This window comes from Brachypodium distachyon, chromosome 1 (assembly GCF_000005505.3).
Source record: "Brachypodium distachyon strain Bd21 chromosome 1, Brachypodium_distachyon_v3.0, whole genome shotgun sequence".
In the NCBI taxonomy this organism is placed as follows: domain Eukaryota; kingdom Viridiplantae; phylum Streptophyta; class Magnoliopsida; order Poales; family Poaceae; genus Brachypodium; species Brachypodium distachyon.
Genome location: NC_016131.3, coordinates 55,450,565 through 55,471,226, shown reverse-complemented (window position 1 = coordinate 55,471,226; position 20,662 = coordinate 55,450,565). Strand labels below are relative to the sequence as shown.

At 51.0% G+C, this 20,662-nt stretch overlaps 3 protein-coding genes across 4 annotated transcripts; 1 reads left to right on the top strand and 2 right to left on the bottom strand.

The window, feature by feature from the left end:
• Positions 1–168: 168 nt before the first annotated feature.
• Positions 169–1,069, bottom strand: LOC100827336 (protein ORAOV1 homolog). Of its 2 annotated transcripts, none has more exons than XM_014897152.2 (2): positions 909–1,069; positions 169–817 (listed from the first exon to the last, which is right to left on the bottom strand). In XM_014897152.2, the coding sequence occupies exon 2, from the start codon at positions 600–602 to the stop codon at positions 312–314; it is 291 nt and encodes a 96-aa protein (XP_014752638.1). In that variant the 5' UTR covers positions 603–817; positions 909–1,069; the 3' UTR covers positions 169–311. The 2 variants fall into 2 exon arrangements, with proteins under 2 accessions (XP_014752638.1, XP_014752639.1); XM_014897153.2 differs by having other exon boundaries at positions 169–820; positions 909–1,053.
• Positions 1,070–1,130: 61 nt separating this feature from the next.
• On the top strand, positions 1,131–5,895 carry LOC100829224 (proline--tRNA ligase, chloroplastic/mitochondrial). The gene is made up of 11 exons (XM_003557502.4): positions 1,131–1,484; positions 1,941–1,997; positions 2,645–2,755; positions 2,907–2,993; positions 3,067–3,180; positions 3,317–3,523; positions 3,765–3,902; positions 4,176–4,337; positions 4,783–4,982; positions 5,329–5,412; positions 5,503–5,895. The coding sequence occupies exons 1-11, from the start codon at positions 1,155–1,157 to the stop codon at positions 5,642–5,644; spliced, it is 1,632 nt and encodes a 543-aa protein (XP_003557550.1). The 5' UTR covers positions 1,131–1,154; the 3' UTR covers positions 5,645–5,895.
• Positions 5,896–6,056: 161 nt separating this feature from the next.
• Positions 6,057–10,266, bottom strand: LOC100828926 (protein QUIRKY). The gene has a single exon (XM_014897151.2). The coding sequence runs from the start codon at positions 9,455–9,457 to the stop codon at positions 6,275–6,277; it is 3,183 nt and encodes a 1,060-aa protein (XP_014752637.1). The 5' UTR covers positions 9,458–10,266; the 3' UTR covers positions 6,057–6,274.
• Positions 10,267–20,662: the final 10,396 nt, after the last annotated feature.

Here is a 20,662-nt window from a genome sequence, read left to right as displayed (position 1 = left end):
TGTGCTCAGCTCGGCTCAGCTGCATTATTGTTGCCACGTCTATTGGTCAATTAATTGGAGCAGTAACATTTTCTGTAATATAACCAGGATGTGTTTTGATAGTGTCAAACCAAGATACTGCGAAAATATATCTATATTTCTATACGAGTATGTGTAGGCTGGACAATATGCATGCATGAACACACTCTAACACACACTGATGGAAATCAGTACCACGATTCACAATAACAGTGGACTTTGCTATGTCCAATGCACATGACAGTAGTATTTTCATTCATCACCCATTACGATTCTTAACTTAGCTTAGCTACTTACATATCCTCGACATCCTGCTTCGACGGCGCCGGCCGACCTTCATAGTCCAGCTTCACTCCTAAGCTGGCCGAGATCATCCTGAACTTGAGCCTGATTTTCTCCATGATCTCTTGAACATCCTCATCCTCTGGATCAGACACAGGGTAGCTGCTCAGCAATGCAGCCACCTGCTGGATGTTCTTCTTCACCCGGGCCGAAAACGCGGTCTGATCGACGCCAGTCGCCGATGTCCAGACGTCCAGGCAGCTCCGGTAGAAGCCCAGCTCTTCGCCGACCTGAAACCCCATCTTCAGACCGATCTCCTTCGCTTCTAACTTTCCTGATACCAGGCCATCGGCGTAGCCGTTTCTGAATCCCTCTTGGTACAGCGTCTCGTCTGCGAGCACCGATGGCTCAAGGAAATCGGAAGCACCGGTGAGTTTCTGATCATGGTAGGATGAGGATCCAAAGCTGAATTCGAGCAATTCTGCAGTCGTTCTTGGGGAATCTAATTCAGGGGAACCTGCTTCAAAACACGTTTCAAATCAGACAGGAACACCGGGAATTAGTCGACGAGGGGAGGCGGGAGGGCGGAGAAGCCATGGCAGACTTACCAGCTGCAGCGCGGAGCGAAAGGATAGCAAGGGTTGAGTCGCCGGCTCGTCGCCGGCCGCCGGAAGGAGAGGAGGAGAAGGGCTAGTCTGCGCAACTGGGTTCTGTTATGTTTCCCGACGATTCATGGGCTTCGCCCTGACAAGTCCATCAAGAGCCCAATCAGGCCCAGTACAGCCCGCCAGGGTACTAGCAGAAGGAAGCATTCGTTCGTGCAGCACACCCCAATCCTCCAACCAAATCCCCTAATGGCGTCCTCGCTGCTGCGCCTCCCCTCGCTGCTCGCGCCGGCGCCGGCCTTGCTCTGCCGCGGAGGACGCCGCCTCTACGCGGCGCCGTCGGCTGCGGTCGCGAGGCTCTCCGCTGCCGCGACGAGCACGGGCGCCTCCGCGGCGGCTCCCGCGCAGGCGGAGGGTGCCCGCGGCGGCGACAGGGAGGGGCAGGTGACGCCGCGGTCGGCGGACTTTAACGCGTGGTACACGGACGTGATCGCCGCCGCCGAGCTCGCCGACTACGGGCCCGTGAGGGGCACCATGGTCATCCGCCCCTACGGCTACGCCATCTGGGAGGCCATCCAGGTCAGTCCCCCTGCGCGCCCGCGCGTTCGACATTGCTGTAAACAAGACGGATAGTTGCCAGGTGTTGAGCGTGGCGATGCTTAAATCCATTTGTAAACCGTAAACTCTAGTTCACACTTCTGGCAGAACAGGACTGGTAGTGTATGTGCGAATTGTGACAAAGGTAGCGCCCTCTTGGCTTCTAAGACCTGTACATTCCATGATTGTCCTTGTCAACTCTAGTTCACACTTTTGGCAGAACAACCTTGCCATTTATCTTTGGTTGAGCATTCATGGAATATTTGTCTGGAATGAATCGCTGTCAATTATTTAGTGTTGTCCATACTCTTTGTTATGAACTTGTATCTTTCCATGGGATGGCTAGTTGGGTGTACTTCAAATCATCATGTGTACCAAATTTTGTTATTGTCTTTTAGTACAGGGTTTGAATATATTCGTTATTTATTTGTTTTATAGGATTACTTGAATGTGAAGTTCAAGGAGACAGGGCACAGCAACATGTACTTCCCTCAGGTGCGCATATCATAATTCATCTGTTTGCGCAAGTTTTTCTGTAGTGCTGACATCATTTGCTGACGCCACACTATAGATCTTGTTAGTGTTTCTTCTAGAATTTGTGAAGGTTTACACATTGAATGAGGTTTCACATATAATGCTTTAGCTCTTCTCCTTGTGTAGAATTAGCAGTTTATGTATTGGCTTGTCTATTGCTGTTGCTAGTGTTGTGATCTTCATACCTATAGTGCAGGTGCTAGTTGTTAACTTGCTTTGGGATGTAAAACAAGCCAGCGAAGTCCAAAACGACGCATCATTTGAAACAAAGTACTCCCTCAGATCCATAATAAGTGTCGGGTATTTACTAACCGACACTTATTATGAATCCTATGCGCATGGTCCAAATAATGTAGCTTACTTCCAGCATTGTGCAAAGTGACTCTTAGAAAGTGAAATTTACATCATCTCGATTTCAGAGGAAGCATGTAGAAATATCCATCTTAAACACAGCTGGAGGATCTGTTGTTATTGTCTTCCTTATAGCTGTAGTCTATTTTATTGAACTTTTCCTGTACCTGGTCTAATTATTTCTTCATATTGAGCTTTTGGTTCCTTGCCGTGTGCCTTGCTATATTTTCTTATAACTGCCTTCTTTGTTGTATCAGTTCATTCCATACTCTTTTATAGAGAAGGAGGCCAGTCATGTTGAAGGGTTTAGTCCAGAGCTTGCGTTAGTTACTATTGGAGGAGGAAAGGAACTGGAGGAAAAGCTTGTGGTAATACTTTGCTCTAGTCTTGTGAAGCTATTGGGCATGGAACCACGATATTCTCTTGGAACAATTCTTATAAGTAATGATGATTAATTCTGAGAGTGGATCGCCTCTGAAGCTGAACCTTTTTGCACTTCCATTCTTGAGGGCTTTGTAGGTAAGACCAACAAGTGAAACCATTGTAAATCACATGTTCACTAAATGGATCCAGAGCTATCGTGATCTTCCTCTCATGATTAATCAGGTAACCTCATTGACAGACTTGGATTAACGGGTCCACTATCATTTACTGTACTAAATGTTTCTTATTATTCTAGTGGGCTAATGTAACAAGATGGGAAATGAGGACCAAGCCATTCATCAGAACACTTGAATTTTTATGGCAAGAAGGCCATACAGCTCATGCCACCCTTGAAGAGGCAGAGGAGGAGGTTCGTTCTATCATTCTGCAAGTTCCTTTTAGCCTTGCACCTTTTCAGTACCATACCATTCATGTAATGATACATACGTGAAACAATAAAAGGTTCTAATGCTCTGTCATCTGCTCCATTTATTATCACTCTCCAGGCGATGCAAATGATTGATGTATATACCAAATTTTCTTACGAGGAAGCTGCAATCCCAGTTATTCCTGGCAGGAAATCAAAAGTGGAGACATTCGCTGGTGCTAACCGGACCTACACTATAGAAGCTATGATGGGTGACAGGAAGGCCTTACAAGCTGGAACCAGCCACAACCTTGGCCAGAACTTCTCCCGTGCCTTTGAAACACAGGTTACTGTTTACCATCTGTCTCATTTTCTAGACATCTTGCACGCTTCATGTGCTCAGTCAGTTATGTGTAGCATACATGGATTCCTATCTTGTCACTGCTATTATAAGTTCCTATTGCAACCCTTTTAGACAAATTTCTTTCCAGATATTGCATTTGGCATCACTTCATTATTTCGTGTTTGCTGAATGCTGATATTACTTTGGCAACAGCCATGATTTTAATTTTCCCCATTTGCTGCAGTTTATGGATGAAAATGGTCAACTTGAACACGTTTGGCAGACTTCTTGGGCTATTAGCACTCGGTTTGTTGGCGGGATTATCATGACCCATGGCGATGATGCTGGTCTAATGCTTCCACCAAGGATTGCACCCATTCAGGTCTTGTTCTCCATTGGTTGTTTACATCCTTAGTGCACGCAAAGTTCAGGCCCCTCGTCCTGCCTAATTTTTTTTCCTTATTCTCTCTTGTATCTAACTCTCTAAATTCCCTGCTGAAAAATTAATTAAAAAGCACATCCATATTGCTCAAAGGTCAAATAGAATCTAGAATTTATGTCCATTTTCTGGCAGAGTTTGCAGTGTTATCTGCTATGAGTGCTCAAAATGGTACACCTGCCAGTAGTACTTAATTAATGTTTTTGTTTAATTCAGGTGGTAATAGTGCCTATTTGGAAAAAGGGTGACGAAAAGGGTGTTGTTATGGAAGCTGTAGCTTCAGTTCAAAACACGCTCAAAGAAGCAGGCATAAGAGTTAAAGTGGATGACTCGGAGCTGCGAACACCTGGATGGAAGTTTAACCATTATGAGATGAAAGTAATCACCTTGGCACTTCTAGTGGAATTCCAGTTCAGTTTTTTTTTTCTACTTTTACCATGTTGAGATATTAAGATGTGCATGCTTCCATTGAGGAAATTGAATCTTGTTCTCTCTTTTTTCTTCTGTATTGCATGGCTATTTTCATCAAAGTCTACTTGAGTTTAATTAGATACATGACAGTCTCGAAAAACAAAAAAGAAACTATACACGGTTCAGATATTGCCATCATTTTCCATCATCTGGAATATTGCCGCCATTTTCAAGTTCTGCTATGCTATCTACTGATCAGCGTAAAGACCAACTTCATTAAGATGAAATGGTTGACTTTCTATATTTAGTCTTGTACCAGAGATTATAAATAAAGTTTCCTGATCGAGTTAGGTTCCCTTGATGTTTTTAATATAGGCTTGTTTCTTAACATTTTTGTCCATTATTTTGACAGGGAGTTCCTATAAGGATTGAAATTGGTCCGCGTGATGTAAAAAATAGGAGTGTTGTGATTTCTAGGCGAGATGTCCCTGGAAAACAAGGAAAGGAATTTGGAGTATCTATGGAACCATCAATAATGGTGGACCATATAAAAGGCCGTCTAGAGGAAATCCAAGCCTCCCTTCTACAGAAGGCCATCACATTCCGTGATAGGTACTTGTTTCGAACTTATAACTTGTAGAAGTTTGTCTAGTTTATTTCAATGTCCAATTTTTTGCTTCCAGTGTGCATATACTATTGTTTCTCCATAGGCATGATAACTGTTTCGAAGTGAAAAGCTTGGACCCATATAAGATTGTAGTTTTCATCTAACATGTGAATTCTCTTTTGTAGTTTTCATGAAACATACAGATTCTACTTTGTAGTTTTCATCCGACATATGAATTCTTTTTCGTAGTTTCATCCGACATATTAATTCTGTTACTGGTTCATTTTCTTCTTTGCACTCAATCTCCTAGAAATTTGCTCTGAACAAAGAAGATCCTTTTCTCCCATGCAGTAATATAGTTGATGTAAGCTCATACGGAGAACTGAAGGAGGCCATTGCTGAGGGAAAATGGGCAAGAGGCCCATGGTCAGCTAGGTAGGTCCAGTTTGAATATATATCTTTTATGTTACACAGTTAACATTGTTTTTGCCTTTGGCAATTTGATTAATTTGTGGTAAACTTTAGCGATGCGGATGAGCTGAAGGTGAAAGAAGAGACCAGTGCTACCATCAGGTGCTTCCCATTCGAGCAGCCGGAGGGCACGAAAAAATGCTTCATGACCGGCAATCCAGCCGATGAAGTTGCTATTTTTGCAAAGTCATATTAGGTCACCTGTTTTGCTTACCAGAGATCAGATTTTTTTTTTCAGTTTTTCTTGTGTCTTTTCCACATCAAAGTTTCTGTGGTCTTTTCACGATCATGGACGATCAATTTGGAGTTGATACTGCTGATATTTCCTGTGTAAATTCGAAATCGGCTAGATTATATTTCTGTCATGCTTGTAATCTCATCTTAGCAAAAAATCACGCTAGCAGCAATCTATAACCAAAGTTCCTTACTAAGTTTTTTTACCACAAAGTTCCTTCGTTCTTTCAAATGTATCATTTGCTGACACAGTTTCCTGTATTGTGATTTAAAGAGAAAAATTAGCTCAGTACCATCGATAAGTTATACGATGTACTCCGTAGAAAGTTGGCCATAACTATCCGCTGTCTATTGCTTAGAGAAAACACATGAACTGGGAAACCACATGACAGGAAGGATGCATTTTCGACTCGACCGATCCAAAGTTAACACTAGTACTTCAAACGAAAGATTCATCCATGATAACGAATTCTTATTGTTCTAGCGTAGAATCTAAAAATTAACAGGACAGTGTGGAATTGCAACAAGGCGCAGTCGATGGCTCAACCCGTGCTTACTGGCTGGCATAGTGCTTCGTCGGCTCTTCTCCCAGCTATATGATCCGTTCGGCCATGGAAGGCAGGCGGCGGAAGAAGTTGACGGCCGGCGCGGGCGTCCTGTCCCTGAACATGGGGTGTCGGAGGTAGTAGAACCCCGCGACAACAACGACTACCTTGAGCGGCACAACGTACAACACCATGGCCAGAGCAACGCAGAGCGCGACGAACATCCCCGTGGCGCGCGGGTCTCGCCAGGACACGAGCGCCTGGACCCTCTCGGCCTGCGTGGCGACGTCGCCGACCATGGCCTGCAGCCTGGCCCCGACGACCCTGGCCCGGTCGTACCTGGCCCGCACCGTCTCCGGCGGCCTGGCGCTGGGCACCGGGTCGAACTCCTCGTCCAGCTCCTCCCTCTCGGCCGGCGCCTCCGCCATGGACGCCCTCACACACGGGTGCGGCGCCGGTGCCCGTGGCCGCCGCCTGTACCTCCAAGCCCCCACGGCCGCCACGTGGAGCGCCAGCGTGGGGATCACCAGGTCCGGGTGCCACGCCAGCAGCACCAGCACGGCGTGCGCCATCCCCGTCGCCGCGGGGCTCCGCCACGTCCGCGTCTCCTCCGCCCACCTCGCCACGCCGGACACCCACGTCAGCGCCGATGCTGCCCGGTTCCAGTTCGCCCGCAGCTTCCGCATGCTGAAGCTGGAGCTGGAGCCGGACCCGGGCCCGGCGTCCAGCATCCACGTGGCAACCTCCCGCCTGAGCGGCGGCTCGGCGCGCGCCAGGTGGCCCGCCGTGATCCGTGCCGCGGCCAGCCGCAGCGGCTCGCGGTGAGCCGCCGGGATCGGACGGAGGTTGTTCATCGGCGGCAGAGATGGCTGCAGGTAGCCGTGCAGCGTGTCGAGGAAGGTTCCGGAAGTGGCGAAGCGCACGGCGAGCTCCACGTCGCCCATCCGCTTGGCGCCCGTGGGGAGCATCATGAGGAGCGGGTACGAGCCCCGGTACACGCGCCCGTTCTCCAGCGTCGACAGCCGGATCCGCACCTTCCCCATCGGCCTCGACGGCGTCACGGCGGCGTCGGCGTCATCGGACGGCGGAGGCGGCGGGTCGTCGAAGACGCCGACGGTGAGCACGGTGCAAGGGTCGTAGACGGGCCACGTGTACTGCTCGTTCCAGGCCGGGTCGAAGCTGTCGGAGATGGTGCGCGTGCGGGCCCACTTGGGCCCGTATTTCGCCACGGCGTACGCGTCCGTGCAGCCTTTCCCGTCCGCGGCCCGCATCGGGAGGAGGCCCTTGCAGCCCACCACGCCCAGCTCCACGAGGCCCACAGGCTGCCGCCAGAGCTGCCGCGCCGAGGGCCGGAAGTCGCTGCTCGCGTAGGGCGGCTCGTCCGCCACGTGGTAGCCCCCGTCCAGGCAAACCCGCACGTGCAGCCGCCCGCCGTGCACGTGCGCCGGCATCCTGAACTTGCCGTTGGCTTTTCTCGTGGCGGCGGCCTCGTCGGAGGGGAGAAGGTCGAGCCACTTGGAGGCCACCTTGCGGTCGTCCACGCGCCTCTCGATGCTCCCCAGCGAGACGCTAGCCGAGCCCACGGTGAAAGCGTCCTTGCCGTGGCGCACCTCGAGGGAGATCTCGAAGCAGTCGCCGTCGGTGAAGGGCTCTGCGGCGACGAACAGCAGGTCCTCGTTCCACGATGGACCGCCGTTGCGTGTCACCGCTGCCGTGGTCCGGGTCTTGAGCGATTGGAAGCCCAGCGTGCCCCGCACGGCGATACCGGCGTCAGCACGGGCCGCCATGAGCGTGTCCTGCGCCTCGATGACGGTGAGCCGGAGGAGCCAGAGCTTGGGCGAGACGTACACCTTGGCGCTCGAGGACGCAGAGGAGGACGCGGTGGCCGTGGAGGAGGAGGCATGGGCCGGGGGGGAGTCGGCCTTCCAGGCGTCGGCGAAGGCCTCGTCGGCCTGCGTGCCGGCCCACGTGGCAACCATGAGGTCGGCGGCCCGCTCGTTGCGGCGGCCGCCCTCCAGCCGGTACCACTGCGTGGCGAGCGGGCCGTCGGGCGGGTCCCGCGCGTGCACGTCGGCGGTGTCGAAGCAGAGCCCGCCGAGGAAGCTGCGGTCGTCGGCGACGGACACGTCGGCGTCAGGCGGGAGGTCCCACACGGACACCTCCATCGTGGGGCCTGTCTGGGAGTCCGCCGGGTCGCGCGCGAAGGCGAAGGTCTGGTCCCACTCGAAGAAGGCACCCCGGCGCGCCTCCCGGGTGGACGCGTGGCGGCCGCCGCCGGCCACGGCCACGCGCACGTGCGGGTGCGCGCCTGCGGGAAGCCCCCGCGCGCGCACCACGCGGACGAACAGGTACGGCATCTTGTCCACCAGGTCGTGCTTCGATGGCTCCACCGGCAGGACCTCGGCCGGCGCCGGCGCCGGACGCGCCGGGAGCAGCACCTGCCTCGGCATCGGCATCGGCATCGGCATTGGGGGCGGGGTCTCTGCCGCAGGTTCCGCCGAGGACGCCGGCACCGCCTCTGATGTCATTACAGGGGCATCCACTGTCTCAGCCGTGTCAGCCTGATCCGGTGGCTTCTCCGGGCCGGCTTCTTCGCCGGCCGGTGGTGCTGCTTCCTCTGGCGCCTCCGCCTCCTCTGTCGGCACCGGCGGTGGGTCGGCAGACGCGGGAGCAGCATCAGGAGCCGTTGGCGGCGCTTCTTCTACCGCCTCGGCAGCGTCGGGTGCAGCAGCAGCCGGAGGAGGATCAGCGCCAGCGTTCGGCTCCGGCTCCGGCGCGACGGGAACGGGAGCGGGCTCGTCGACGTAGTAGACCTTGAGGCCGATCTCGCCGCGGACCCATCCGAAGAAGCTCTTCTTCTCGAGCGGGAAGTAGATGAGCGCCTCCTCGCCCTTGCGCACGAAGAAGCGGCGCGCGTCGAGGCGGACGCGGCCCAGGAAGGTGCTCCGGCGGCTGGGCCCGACGCGTAAATCGTGGAGCACGGAAACCTCCAGCGGCTCCCCGCCTCCCACGGGGTCCAGCACGCCGGTGCCGGGGCCGGGGAAGGTGAACTCGAGCGGCTCGTTCCAGACCGGGTTGAGGTCGCGGACCACGGTCCGGGTCTTGCGGCGCTGCCCGTCGAAGTCGGCGCGGGCGTACGGGCTGGACGTGCCAAAGCCGTCCTTGGGCTGCAGGTCCCGCGCCTCCACCACCTCCACCACCAGCTTCCGGACCGTCCCCGCCGGCGCCATTGCCGACGGACCGATGGTCTAGTAGCTAGCTCGTCTGCAATTTAGCTAGCTAGTTCTGCCGCTCTTACCGGCCGGTGCAATGGTGAATCGCCGGTGAGCTCGGGACACATGTGTCGAGCGTAGTGTCAGTGACTCAGTGTGGAAGGCTTTTATAAAGAGATCATCAGCGCGTGAGATGGGAGACTGACAATTGCATGGCACGCGGTGTAGAGCTACAAAATGATTAAGAGGAAAAGTTTGTTTAATTAATTGCGAAGGGAAAAAGGAGTTATAACCGTGTAGGGTGTGGAATGAAGGTGCTTAACTTCACCGGGAAGCGTATGTATCTGGTAAGTATATGTGCTTATCTTCATGGGCAAGCACACATGACACATGTATGTATATTGAAAAAAAATGGAGCATAATTCTTGTGCTAGTTAAAACGAGTGAAGAGCATATGCTTTCTGTAGTCATATACTACATGCACTTGCCGTTGGTTCTAACTGCTCAGGGCATGTACAATGTACCGGTGCTAATAACCTGATACAGGGACCGACGCTTCAAAAACAAAAACTGCTGCAATGTGTGCCATTCTTAGCATCTGCTTATGGATTTGCTTATGGTCCCACTGGTCAGAACTTTCCCCACCAAAGTCTTTCTCCCTCTCGTATCCTCTTCCTCCTGCGAGAGTGCTACTCCTCCTCTATCTCCAATGACCGTCCATCTCCGGCGGTAAATTCAACGCGCCCTCCAGATCCGCCACTTCGCCAGCTTCTCCGGCAACGCCGGACTCACGCTTGCGGTTCTGGGTTGGCCGGATTTGGCGTCCAGACTTGTGCCTGTGCCTCCAAGCGTCTGTGCCTCCACGCGCCGGCGACGACCCTCAAGTAGGCGGCGACGGGGCCCGTGTCTTCTCCTTCCGTTCTCCACCCCGACGTCCTCTCTAGCCATTGCTCCCTCGTCTCCTGCCACCTGGATCTAGATGCGATGATTTCGAGGCACTCCACGGCGAAGGGCTGGAGGAACAGGGAGATGGAGGAGGAAGGAGGGGCTCGGGATGGGACCTACGAGGTCAACTATCTACTAGAATCGGTGCAAGTAGTTGATTCGATTCTAGGAAAAATTTCTAGCGATCCACTGCTCCAAGGGCAAGAAGCGGTTCCAACTTTTTCTAGCATCGGTTGTTGACCAACGCTGCGCATGGTCTTATACGCCCTTCAAATATTCTCAAAGGATATGTAAAAACAATTCTTTGAACGAAATTCTATGTACTGTATCATGTCGAAATCGTTTGTCCCGGTTTTGTCAGTTGTACTGCATATCATGATTTTGAGAAGCTGTAACTAGTCCATCACTCATGCTGCGTTTGGCAAATTTTCCTTTGTCACACTCTGTTTCATTTTTTGCTTTGATTAACTAACTTTTGTCTGTTTTAGTCTCTATTTTACTATTTTTTGAGTAGATTATGGCGTGAACTCACCTGAATATCAATGTTGGACCTTCTTCCCAATGAGTACGTTTTCTTCTTATTACATTGTCTAATCTTTTTGGTTAGAAAAAAAAAAGCAGGACGTGCCCCCACGGAAGATCTGGAATCTACCAGGCAAAAATGCTTTACCACTAGACCTCACCTCATCTCATCTCCTAGGTGCACCGTGCACGCTTTAAAGTTGAGGAGGAGACGGACAGATCAAGATTCCAAAACCCCGTCAATGTGTATAGTTTCACCTTTCTGAAAGACATAACATTGTCATTCAGAAAAAGAAGATCCCCGCTCCTTTTCACTGCGTGTCAGTGTGTGTGTGTGTGAAACGAGTAGGCGCAACGTGGAATAACTGAAGGCCTTTTTCTGCATGCCCTTTCCGGCGGTGCTGTGCCATGCCCGTGCTGCTCGACCATGTTTAGCTGGTGTGTGAAAAGCGGTAAAAGGTCAAGAAATGAGTCACAAAGGCGGGAAAAAAGGTAAGGGTAAAGAAAAGAAAAGGAAAGGGTAGAGGCCATCCACACCGACTATTCCCTTCCTTTGTCCCCATCCTGCCGCCCACGCCCGAGCAATGCCCTCACGTGCCCTGCACATGAGCATCACCTAGGTCCCATTTCAAACGCGGTTAAGCTCCATGACCTGCCGAAGAAATAGAATTGCTCGACCAAGAAAGTTCTTTTTAGGGAAGTTTCTATTTCTAAATACACCACACTCAAAAAACCTTGCCTCTAATAAATGAATCATCTTGATCGTTTTTATCAAACAAAAAGTTAGATAGTTACAGTTTTATATAGACAACCTTTGCGAACATTAGAGACTCTAGCAGCACTCACTTGGTCCTGGGTTCGATTTACAGTTTTATAAAAAAAACTTCTCATCAATTACGCTATAGACTCTGAAAGCACCCCGTCTTGGGTTCGACTCTCAATTTTTTTCCCCGAATTGGGCAATGCCCCCCATTTTCCATTCATCGAAACGGAAATAACAGAAGTCTTCCAGAAGGCAGAAATAAAGGGCGCGGGGGGGGGGGGGGGGGGGGGTCGAAGCGGATTCAGGCACCCAACAGGAAAGCCAGTGTAACTTGATCGGCTTGATCAAGTTAATATGGGGCGAAAACCTGCTGCCACCAAAAGAAAATATTCAAATCTACCTGCAGCCAGCAGGCGAGAGTTTAAGCCACACAAGGCAACAACCCACGCAGGGGCCAAAAACAAAGCTGATCAAAGAAGTTCCCTGTCCAGAAGCCAAAGGCTCAGCGATGATGTTCAAGGTGCAGTCAGATGAAGAGTCGCGTCAGTCAGCTGCTGATTCTCCTGGTGGCGTCGACGCAGCCTGATCGTAGCTTGCATAAGTCCAGTCGCGCCATCCACGATCCCCTGCTTCATCCTCAGATCCTTCTGTAGCTAGCGCAGCCCAGTATTGTAGGAAGGAGCAAAGTAAAAACACAACAGAAGTAGGGTGGTGAATGACTTTCTTCCCGAAGCAAACAACATTAGGAGTCTTCCATATCGCCCAGCATACAGCTCCTGAGCCTTCCACAAACCAAGATTGCATGTTAGGGAGGAATCTTTTAATCCAAATGAAATATTGCCAGGGGAACGGGGCACATTATCAGTCCCCAGGACGTGATCAATACATCCTCAGACCACCTTAGCAACTGTGCATTCAAAAAACAAATGAGACATAGTTTCATCTTTATGGCAGAAGTAACATTTTGGACTCCCAGGCCAACAATGTTTAATCATATTATCCTTTGTAAGCACCGCATTAAGGAAGACTTGCCAAAGAAAAATCTTAATTTTCAAAGGAAGTTTAGCCCTTCAGATAAAAGATAGATTAGGCCCAACAATAGACTTGCGTAAGTGGTTATAGGTGGACTTAACAGAGAGAGCGGATTTAGCCCACATGATTCTGACACCCCATTTCCACAGGAGGTTCGACTCTCGATAAGAGAGCGAATTTCAGCTTAGAGGGTTAGAAAAATCTCCTCATCTGTCCCGGCCATACCAACGCACAGGTCTAAGGTCGGTTTTGATCTCATGTGAGCTGCGGTGCCACTGTGTATGGGTGGGACATGAGGTTCGGTGATTTTGAAGTTATTCTTTCAACTATGCTCGGGGTTTCTTCCCACGTAGGCCTAGTTTTTTATGTGAACAAAGCTAAGCTATAGATGTTTGATTCATGAGAATTGAACCATCAATACTGGAATGAATTAGAACTTCAAGGTAGAGAAAGCAGGATACACGCATGATGGCAGCCTGGATATGTACAGGTGATCATCTTTAATTCTTTCCCCCCTTCTCCTTTTCTTTTGGAACCGAAAGGCGACCGGGCCGGACTCACCGGCACGACCCACCCACCCACCGACCGAGCTACGTACGCTTGGTGCTCACCAGCCTACCGTAGCCGCAAGTAGCATAGCTAGCATGCATCACACGTTATGGGATCAGCAAACATGACATGTCTTTGCTGTTTCTCACTTTCGAGTCAAAATAAAATAAAATGAAATAGTTCAACACATGGCCGGAGAGACAAACGGCCCTATTAGCTTGACCATTGAGCTAAAGCTACAATTCAACGTGTGTGCATGCATGCTACCTACTGAAAGGACTCACGCGAGACAAGGAAAAAGGCAAAGTTATTGGCGGAAATGCCTTTTTTACACTTTCCCGTCATTGGTTCCACAGGCATGGCACAGAGTCCCGATTCGGCTTCGTGTTAATATAACGAAGTTTTGGTTGAAAAGAAGGGTCGGGACGTGCAGCACAGCTCCCATAACAAAAAAAGAAAAATAGCAGATCAAAAAAATTCTACTCCCTCTGATTGTAAATTCTTGACTTAAATTTGTCTAAATACGAATGTATATATTCTTAAAAAGCGTTTAGATACATATAATATTTCAACAACAATTTAGAATCGGAGGGAGTAGTTATTAATTCGAACAGCAACATAGCAGAACAAAAGGTTAATTTAGAGGTAATTAGACTTAATTCACCTTTAAGGCAAAGAACACACCTTGCAGAGATTGATGTCTTCCGGGACATGAGCAATTCAGATGTATTGAGAATCAGGTCTCAAAAATATAATAATAAGGTGGATGAATAAGATAATAGGAGGTAGCTAAAAAGCTACTCTTCTGATTCTAAATTTTTGACTCAAATTTGTCCAAATATGGATATATCTATTTTTTAAAAACGTCTAGATACATGTAATATTTCGACAACAATGTAGGATCGGAGGGAGTATATAATCCCAATGTTTCACCTCGTGGTGATTTATTTAATCTGCTACTCCGTAATATTTTTCACCTGCCAACAGCGATTAGTATTATTGCCAGAAACCCAAACTTGACTTACAAAATATAATAACTCTAATAAAGGGAAACGAAGGTCAAACCACTACATTTAGAAAAAATATTAAGAACGTAGAAAAAAATATAATTAAAATTTAAAAAAAATCTGAAACGAAGGACCCTGTCGTACCTTTCGATTTTCTGACTTACCTTTGGCAATTTGCTCATGTATGTTGGACACACTCTTCTCCGGCATTGTTTTTCTAAACAGACTGACCATTGTAGCATGCATGCATGGAACATACGTCGATCTTGGCATTGTCAAATTATGGGAATTCCCTTGGCTTGAGGGTATCAGGCCCAAAGACATTGCCCCTGCAATCTACGAGCGATGACAAAAGAAGCAATGTACGATTTATAAGGCTAGAGGTGCAACATGGTGACCCTCAGGGTATCCTTTGACCCTTCTTAGTTCAAACAAATGAACTAGTTCTTTAAAAAGTTGTGTCATTTTAAAACTTAGTTTATTTTGTTGAACTAAGGAGGGTCACAGCGTACCTGAGGGTCACAAACTTGCAGCTCTATATAAGGCTTTGGAGAACAATCACTGGGTCAGTCTGATCAACATCCAACAAGATCTATCATTGGAGCACATCCAAGAGTTTTACTCTGTTTGGGAAAAAGTTGAGCCATGTTCAATTAAAGGGTACTCTCAATTAAACAATGGAAGTAAAGACACAATTCGACGGAAATTCACTATTGATGGCATTTACTCGGTGAAATTGTGGCTTACAAGGCTCAATTCGCTGGTGCGGTGTCCACCATGATGAACCCCACAGTGTGGAAAGTGTGGGCACCACCAAAATGTATCTTCACATGGCTCATCATCCAAGATAGGGTATGGACGGCAGATCACCTGGAGCGTCAGGGTTGACCAAAATTCGGCTTGTGCCCTCTTTGTAAGCAGGTGCGCAAATTGGCGGCCCATTTGTTCTCTAAATGTCGCTACACAATCAGAATTTGGATGGCGATTAAACTTTCGCTTGGCTTTCATGACGTGCACCCTGATCAGTGGGGCAGTGCAACTTCTGTGAAGGATTGGTGGACAAATGTTATCCAGGAAAGATGATTTTGTAAAAAAGTTGCTCACCTCCTTGGTCATGTAGTCTGTTGGGAGATTTGTAACGAACACAACTCGCGGATTTTTTGACGTGTATCTACTCTACCAATGATCATTGCTGCCAAAATCAAAGAGGAAGTCACAACTTGGGGACTTACGGGAGCTAAACATTTGAGTAGCCTGATGCCGGGAGACTAGCTAGGCCTTTTTTTGTTACTTATGGTGGATCCCTTGGCTTTGGCCGAGCACTTTGTCTCTTGTTCTTCTTTCTAATTATAATGAAAATGGCAAATCTTTTGCCTCTATTCAAAAATAAAAATAATATTCTATCACAGAAAGAGGGCAGGAAAAGATTGTTAGAGAAGTTAAACCCAATCAATCAAGAAGCAAACATAACTAAATTAATGTTTGGCTTGGAACTGCATTCCAAGCAAAACAAAATTATCCGAGTTTTTTTCCCGAAAAGGAGGTTGAAACCCCCGTCCCCTGCATCAAATGATGCATACAACCACTTTTAATTGATTTTTTTAACAAGACTGACAAAAACAAATACATTGATTGAAAGAACAGTAGAATTTGAAAACATGACAGCTAAGACTTGTAGCAGAACAATAAAGGGAGGATTGGAGCACAGATGTGCATACTTCTACCGATGGAAAAATGATTCGCAGGCTGAGAAGATGAATGCCTTGATATGAAAACACAGTAGCAAATGAATGTTTGCGAAAAAAAAGTAGAAAATGAATGTGAACGAAGAAGGCATCATTGACCGGACCTGCAATCTAAGGTAGGCACAAAAAATGCATCACCAAGAATGAAGCAAATAGCTAGTAGCACACCCAGAGACGGCAATGTTGGAGATTACGGTGGATTTTATCAAAATTAGCTACAACAACAAGCCTGCTGGGATCAAAATTAGCCAGTGGCACTGCTACAAAAATATTAAAACATACCCTTCTGCTATAATATGAAAAGCCAGCAATTGTTAGATCTTAAAAAAGACCGCTTCGAGAAGGCTGCTGGGATAAACACGACCGGATTTGGAACTCGCTTGGATAAACAAGACCGGACTTGGAACTCTTCATGGAGGAAGCGGTTATGGAACTGAGAGCTGGCAACAATTCTTTCTGTCCAAGACCACTTTTATAACTGTAATCAAGACGCTTCATGGGCACACTCAGACTGTCAGACATCATAATGACCGAGCCCAAACACTCGCGCGCCATTGCAAGGCCTCAGGGCCAACTCGACTAGGTACCAACTGGCAACTGCGCTTAGTCGTCATAGTCATAGCACCGCGACATCTTCCGTGCCGGGAGCGAGTCGACGTAGCATGGGCGGTAAGGGAAGGTGCGGTTGATGTCATTATATATACTGTGTCTTTCCTTAACGAGCTGTTGGCCTAAGTACTGCATTCTCGAGGTGCTAAGATGGTATGCCGCGGCATTACCCTCGATATGGAGGAGGATCGCGTCCTTGTACGGATGCAATCCTATGATCCCGTGGCACCCGTAACCGTACACTGGTTCGGGCCTCGTGTCGGCGGCACTTGATCCATCCACGTCGATGAAGTTGTCCTCGTCCGAGTTCCATGAGTACTCCGAATCCTCTTCGCATCTTGGCTTCTTCTCCTCTGCTCCGGTAGTCATCCCCGTCGCGATGGATGATGCTCCCCTGACTTCGTAATAATAATCCGGTGGTTTTTCATACAAGCTGACGGCTGTTTCGCTGCTTTTGATCGGCTCCCATAGCACCATGGACGATTGCATAGGCAGCAACCGTGAGTGATTACAATCCATTTGATAAGCGTAAGCGCAAAGGTCAGCCTTGTGCGTCAGCGTCCACCCTAGCTGCCTGCCCCTCATCATCAGCAGCAGCTGGTTCATCCAGTGTCCACACCTGGAGCTGGAACTTATCACGGTCATGGACATCGAGTGCGACGTAGTGAACGCCTTGGTTATAGCTTGCTAAGACAGAGCGAGTAGGAAGGCCGGGAACGCATCCTCTCGGTAACGCCTTGCTCCAGGGCAGCTGGATCATGTCGTACGTCTGGAGCGAGGTGCGTAGGATCATGAGGATGTTGTTGCGGCAATGCACGTAGAGCGACCCCCGCCAGTACTCAGCTGACAACCATATTTCACCGTATACGCGGCGTAACCTTGACGCGATCACCACCTCGCAGAGCTGCAGCCCGGGAGCGCAGCGCCCGTGCAGGAAGTCTCTGCCCTCCCACTGGTTGGTCCTTGACGAGAACACCATTACAGACAGCACCTCGTCTTCTTTGGGCTCCTCGACCTGTGGTTGCGGCTCTTGTGGTTGTGGTTGCTCCTCCAGTTGCTGAACTTGGCCCTCTTCTTCAAACAGATTAGTTAGAGACAGCACCTCGTCATCTTCCGCCGATAGCTGTTGTGGATCTTCTTCAAACAGATTAAGTAGACACAGCAGCACCTCGTCTTCTTTGGGCTCCTCGACCTGTGGCCGTTGCTCCTCCAATTGTTGAACTTGGCCTTTCTTCTTCTTCTGCCTCCGATTGCTGGTTCTCTTCTTCAAACAGATTGAAGGAGTGCAGTTGCTCAGAGGAGATCTCCGTCCACATCTCCTCTTGTTCCGTTTGGTCGACTGGCGGGCGGGCTGTGATCTCCTTTTCAGGGCGCAGCTGCGTGGTCGATTGCGGGAGGAGGAACACCTCGTGGTGCCGCGACACGGCCGGATCGAAGGCGAGGAAGATGCCATCGCACTGGTCTGAGGACCTCGGCACGGGCGGCAGGCGGGCGCAGCGGCCCGTCCCCGGGTTGCACACGCAGCGGCCTTCGTCGAGGAAGATATCGTCTTGGTCTTCGCCGAGGAGCAGGAGGCCGTTGCAGTTGTCCGTCACGGTGGACCAGCCGTAGTGGAAGAGCGGGTACCGGAACACGGCCGGCTCGCTGCCGTCGTCGCCGCCGCCGTCGCCGTTGTTGTTGCCGCCGCCGCGTGAGCTTCGCGATGATGGCGGTGCGGCGAAGAAGGAAGACGCGGCGTCGCGCCTGCAGACGAAGACGCCCGGGAAGGCGCGCGGCGGGAAGAAGCGGTGGAGGCGGGCGGGGAGGAGGGCGGTGCCGTCGACGGCGGCGCGCCAGGCGCGGCAGACGCGGCGGGACCCGGCGAGGTCGCGGCTCCGGAGGAGGCGCAGGATCTCGGCGAAGAGATCGTAGGGCAGGAGGCCGATCCCGGAATCGCCGTGGGCCGCCTCCATGGATGAGATCTGAGATCGATGGCGTGGCGGCCGGCCGGATGAGCTCTTCCCAAGTTGATTCCAGAGGTTCGTGGATACACATATACAGCCAGGTCGGAACCAAACACGGCAACACATGATAATCTCTAGTCCGACACGATCACACATTCACACGATCTCTGCTGTATCTGTATCTGATGGACAAGTGTCTGTACTAAGGTCTTTGTGGGGCTTCAGCACACGGTCCTTTTCGTCCCTGTGGTCGTTGTTTTTTGACCAGCTCTAACATCATCTTAGCTTTAACATTTTAAACTAGCTAGCATCAACTTAGATCTAACATCTTAGACTAACGTTTAGCATATGATTGGCTGCTAGCAGCTTATAAATATATATCACAACCCTTAAGGTTGGTATGGCATTGTGTGAGAAATAAACCAGAAAATTGTCCCAACTCCTAGTGTCATCCTCTCTCTTGATGAGAGTAAGATTCAAGCGACTAACAAATTGTATCAGAGTCACAATATCCTGTAGCCTGAGCATTTTCTGCTCATCCCCCTCCATGGGCGCTGTAGCAGCAGCAGCTTCGGCCGCCCCTGGTTGTTTCTCAGTCGAGCAGCAGCTCTCGCTTCACGCTGCAGTCCCCCAACGGCGAGCCATGTCTGCAGGCCACTCTCAGCACTCGGTTACCTCGAGCACGCGGCGTCGGCAGGAGGCCGAGTTCGCCACGGCAGAGGAGCGTGAGCGAGCGGTGGCGGCAAGGGCGTCAAGGCTGGCAGCAGCCAGAGCGGAGGTAGAAGCAGCAGCGGCGGCGGATGCCGCACGTGAGGCGGCGGCGGAGGTCGAGGGATTGCGCGGCAGCGCCAACAGCTCCGTTTCTATAGACGACAGCGCCGACGCAGACCACGATGATGCAGCGCAGCGGGTGGTGCGGTGGGCAGCCGAGCACGCCCAGGGTGGTGCCACCGGAGGAGGCGCGCACGCGGTGGCGCTCCCGGAGGAGGCGCGCCCACGGTGGCGGCGGCTGGGACAACCAAAACCACGGCCTCTACGGGGTCCGGACAGTGGTCAGGGACGTTGGTCCCGGTGTTGGGTGGCCCAACCTCACCAAAACCAACTACGTTGAGTGGGCCGCGATCATGAGGATCAGGCTCCAGGTGCGGCACATGTTGGAGGCGGTCCAGTACGGCGACGTCGACCACCATGAGGATCGACGGGCGCTGGATGCCCTCATTGCCGTAGTCCCGCCCGAGATGCAGTTCTCGCTTTCCGACAAGCGGACTGCCAAGGAGGCTTGGGACGCCATCGCCGCGGCATGCATCAGCAGCGACCGCGCTCGCAAGTCCACGCTGCAGGCACTTCGCAAGGAGTGGGAGAACCTGGCCTTCCAGCCAGGTGACGACGTTGATGACTTTGCTCGCCGTCTCAACACTCTGCTGCAGAAAGATGGTGCAGTTCGGCGATGATACCTACGACGAGGAGAGAGCTGTCGAGAAGCTCTTTCGCTGCATCCCCGAGAAGTACAAGCAAATGGTTCGCTCGATCGAATCTCTGCTGGACCTCTCCATGATGTCGATCGAGGAGGCGATAGGTCGCCTCAAATTCGTCGACACCGACGAGCCACGGTCTCGCCCATCACTACTGGCGGGATGTTACTACTCACTCGGGAGCAGTGGAATGCCCGCAATGGTGACAGGAAGAGGGGGGAGTCCTCTTCCACGATAGGCGGCCGCAAGCGTGGCAAGGCGTGCAAAGACGCCCAGGCCAGGGCGCAAGGACGTGCCGAAGGTGATGCCCGCGGAGGCGCCCGGGAAGGCACCGCTGGCAAGGCACATGCCGGCACAAGACGACACCTGCCGCAACTGCGGCAGCTTGGCCATTGGGCCAAGGACTATCGACATCCATGACGCGGCCAGGCCCACGTCGCACAGGCGGTGGCGGAGGAGCCGGCTCTGTTCATGGCGCATCCGAGCATCGAGCTACCTCCAGCGGCACTGGCCACAACGGCTCTCCTCCACCTTGACGAGCCCAAAGCACACGCCCTTCTCGGCAACGGCTCCGGCAACAACAAGATTGGCGGGTGGTGTCTCGACACCGGCGCCACCCCTCACATGACCGGTCGA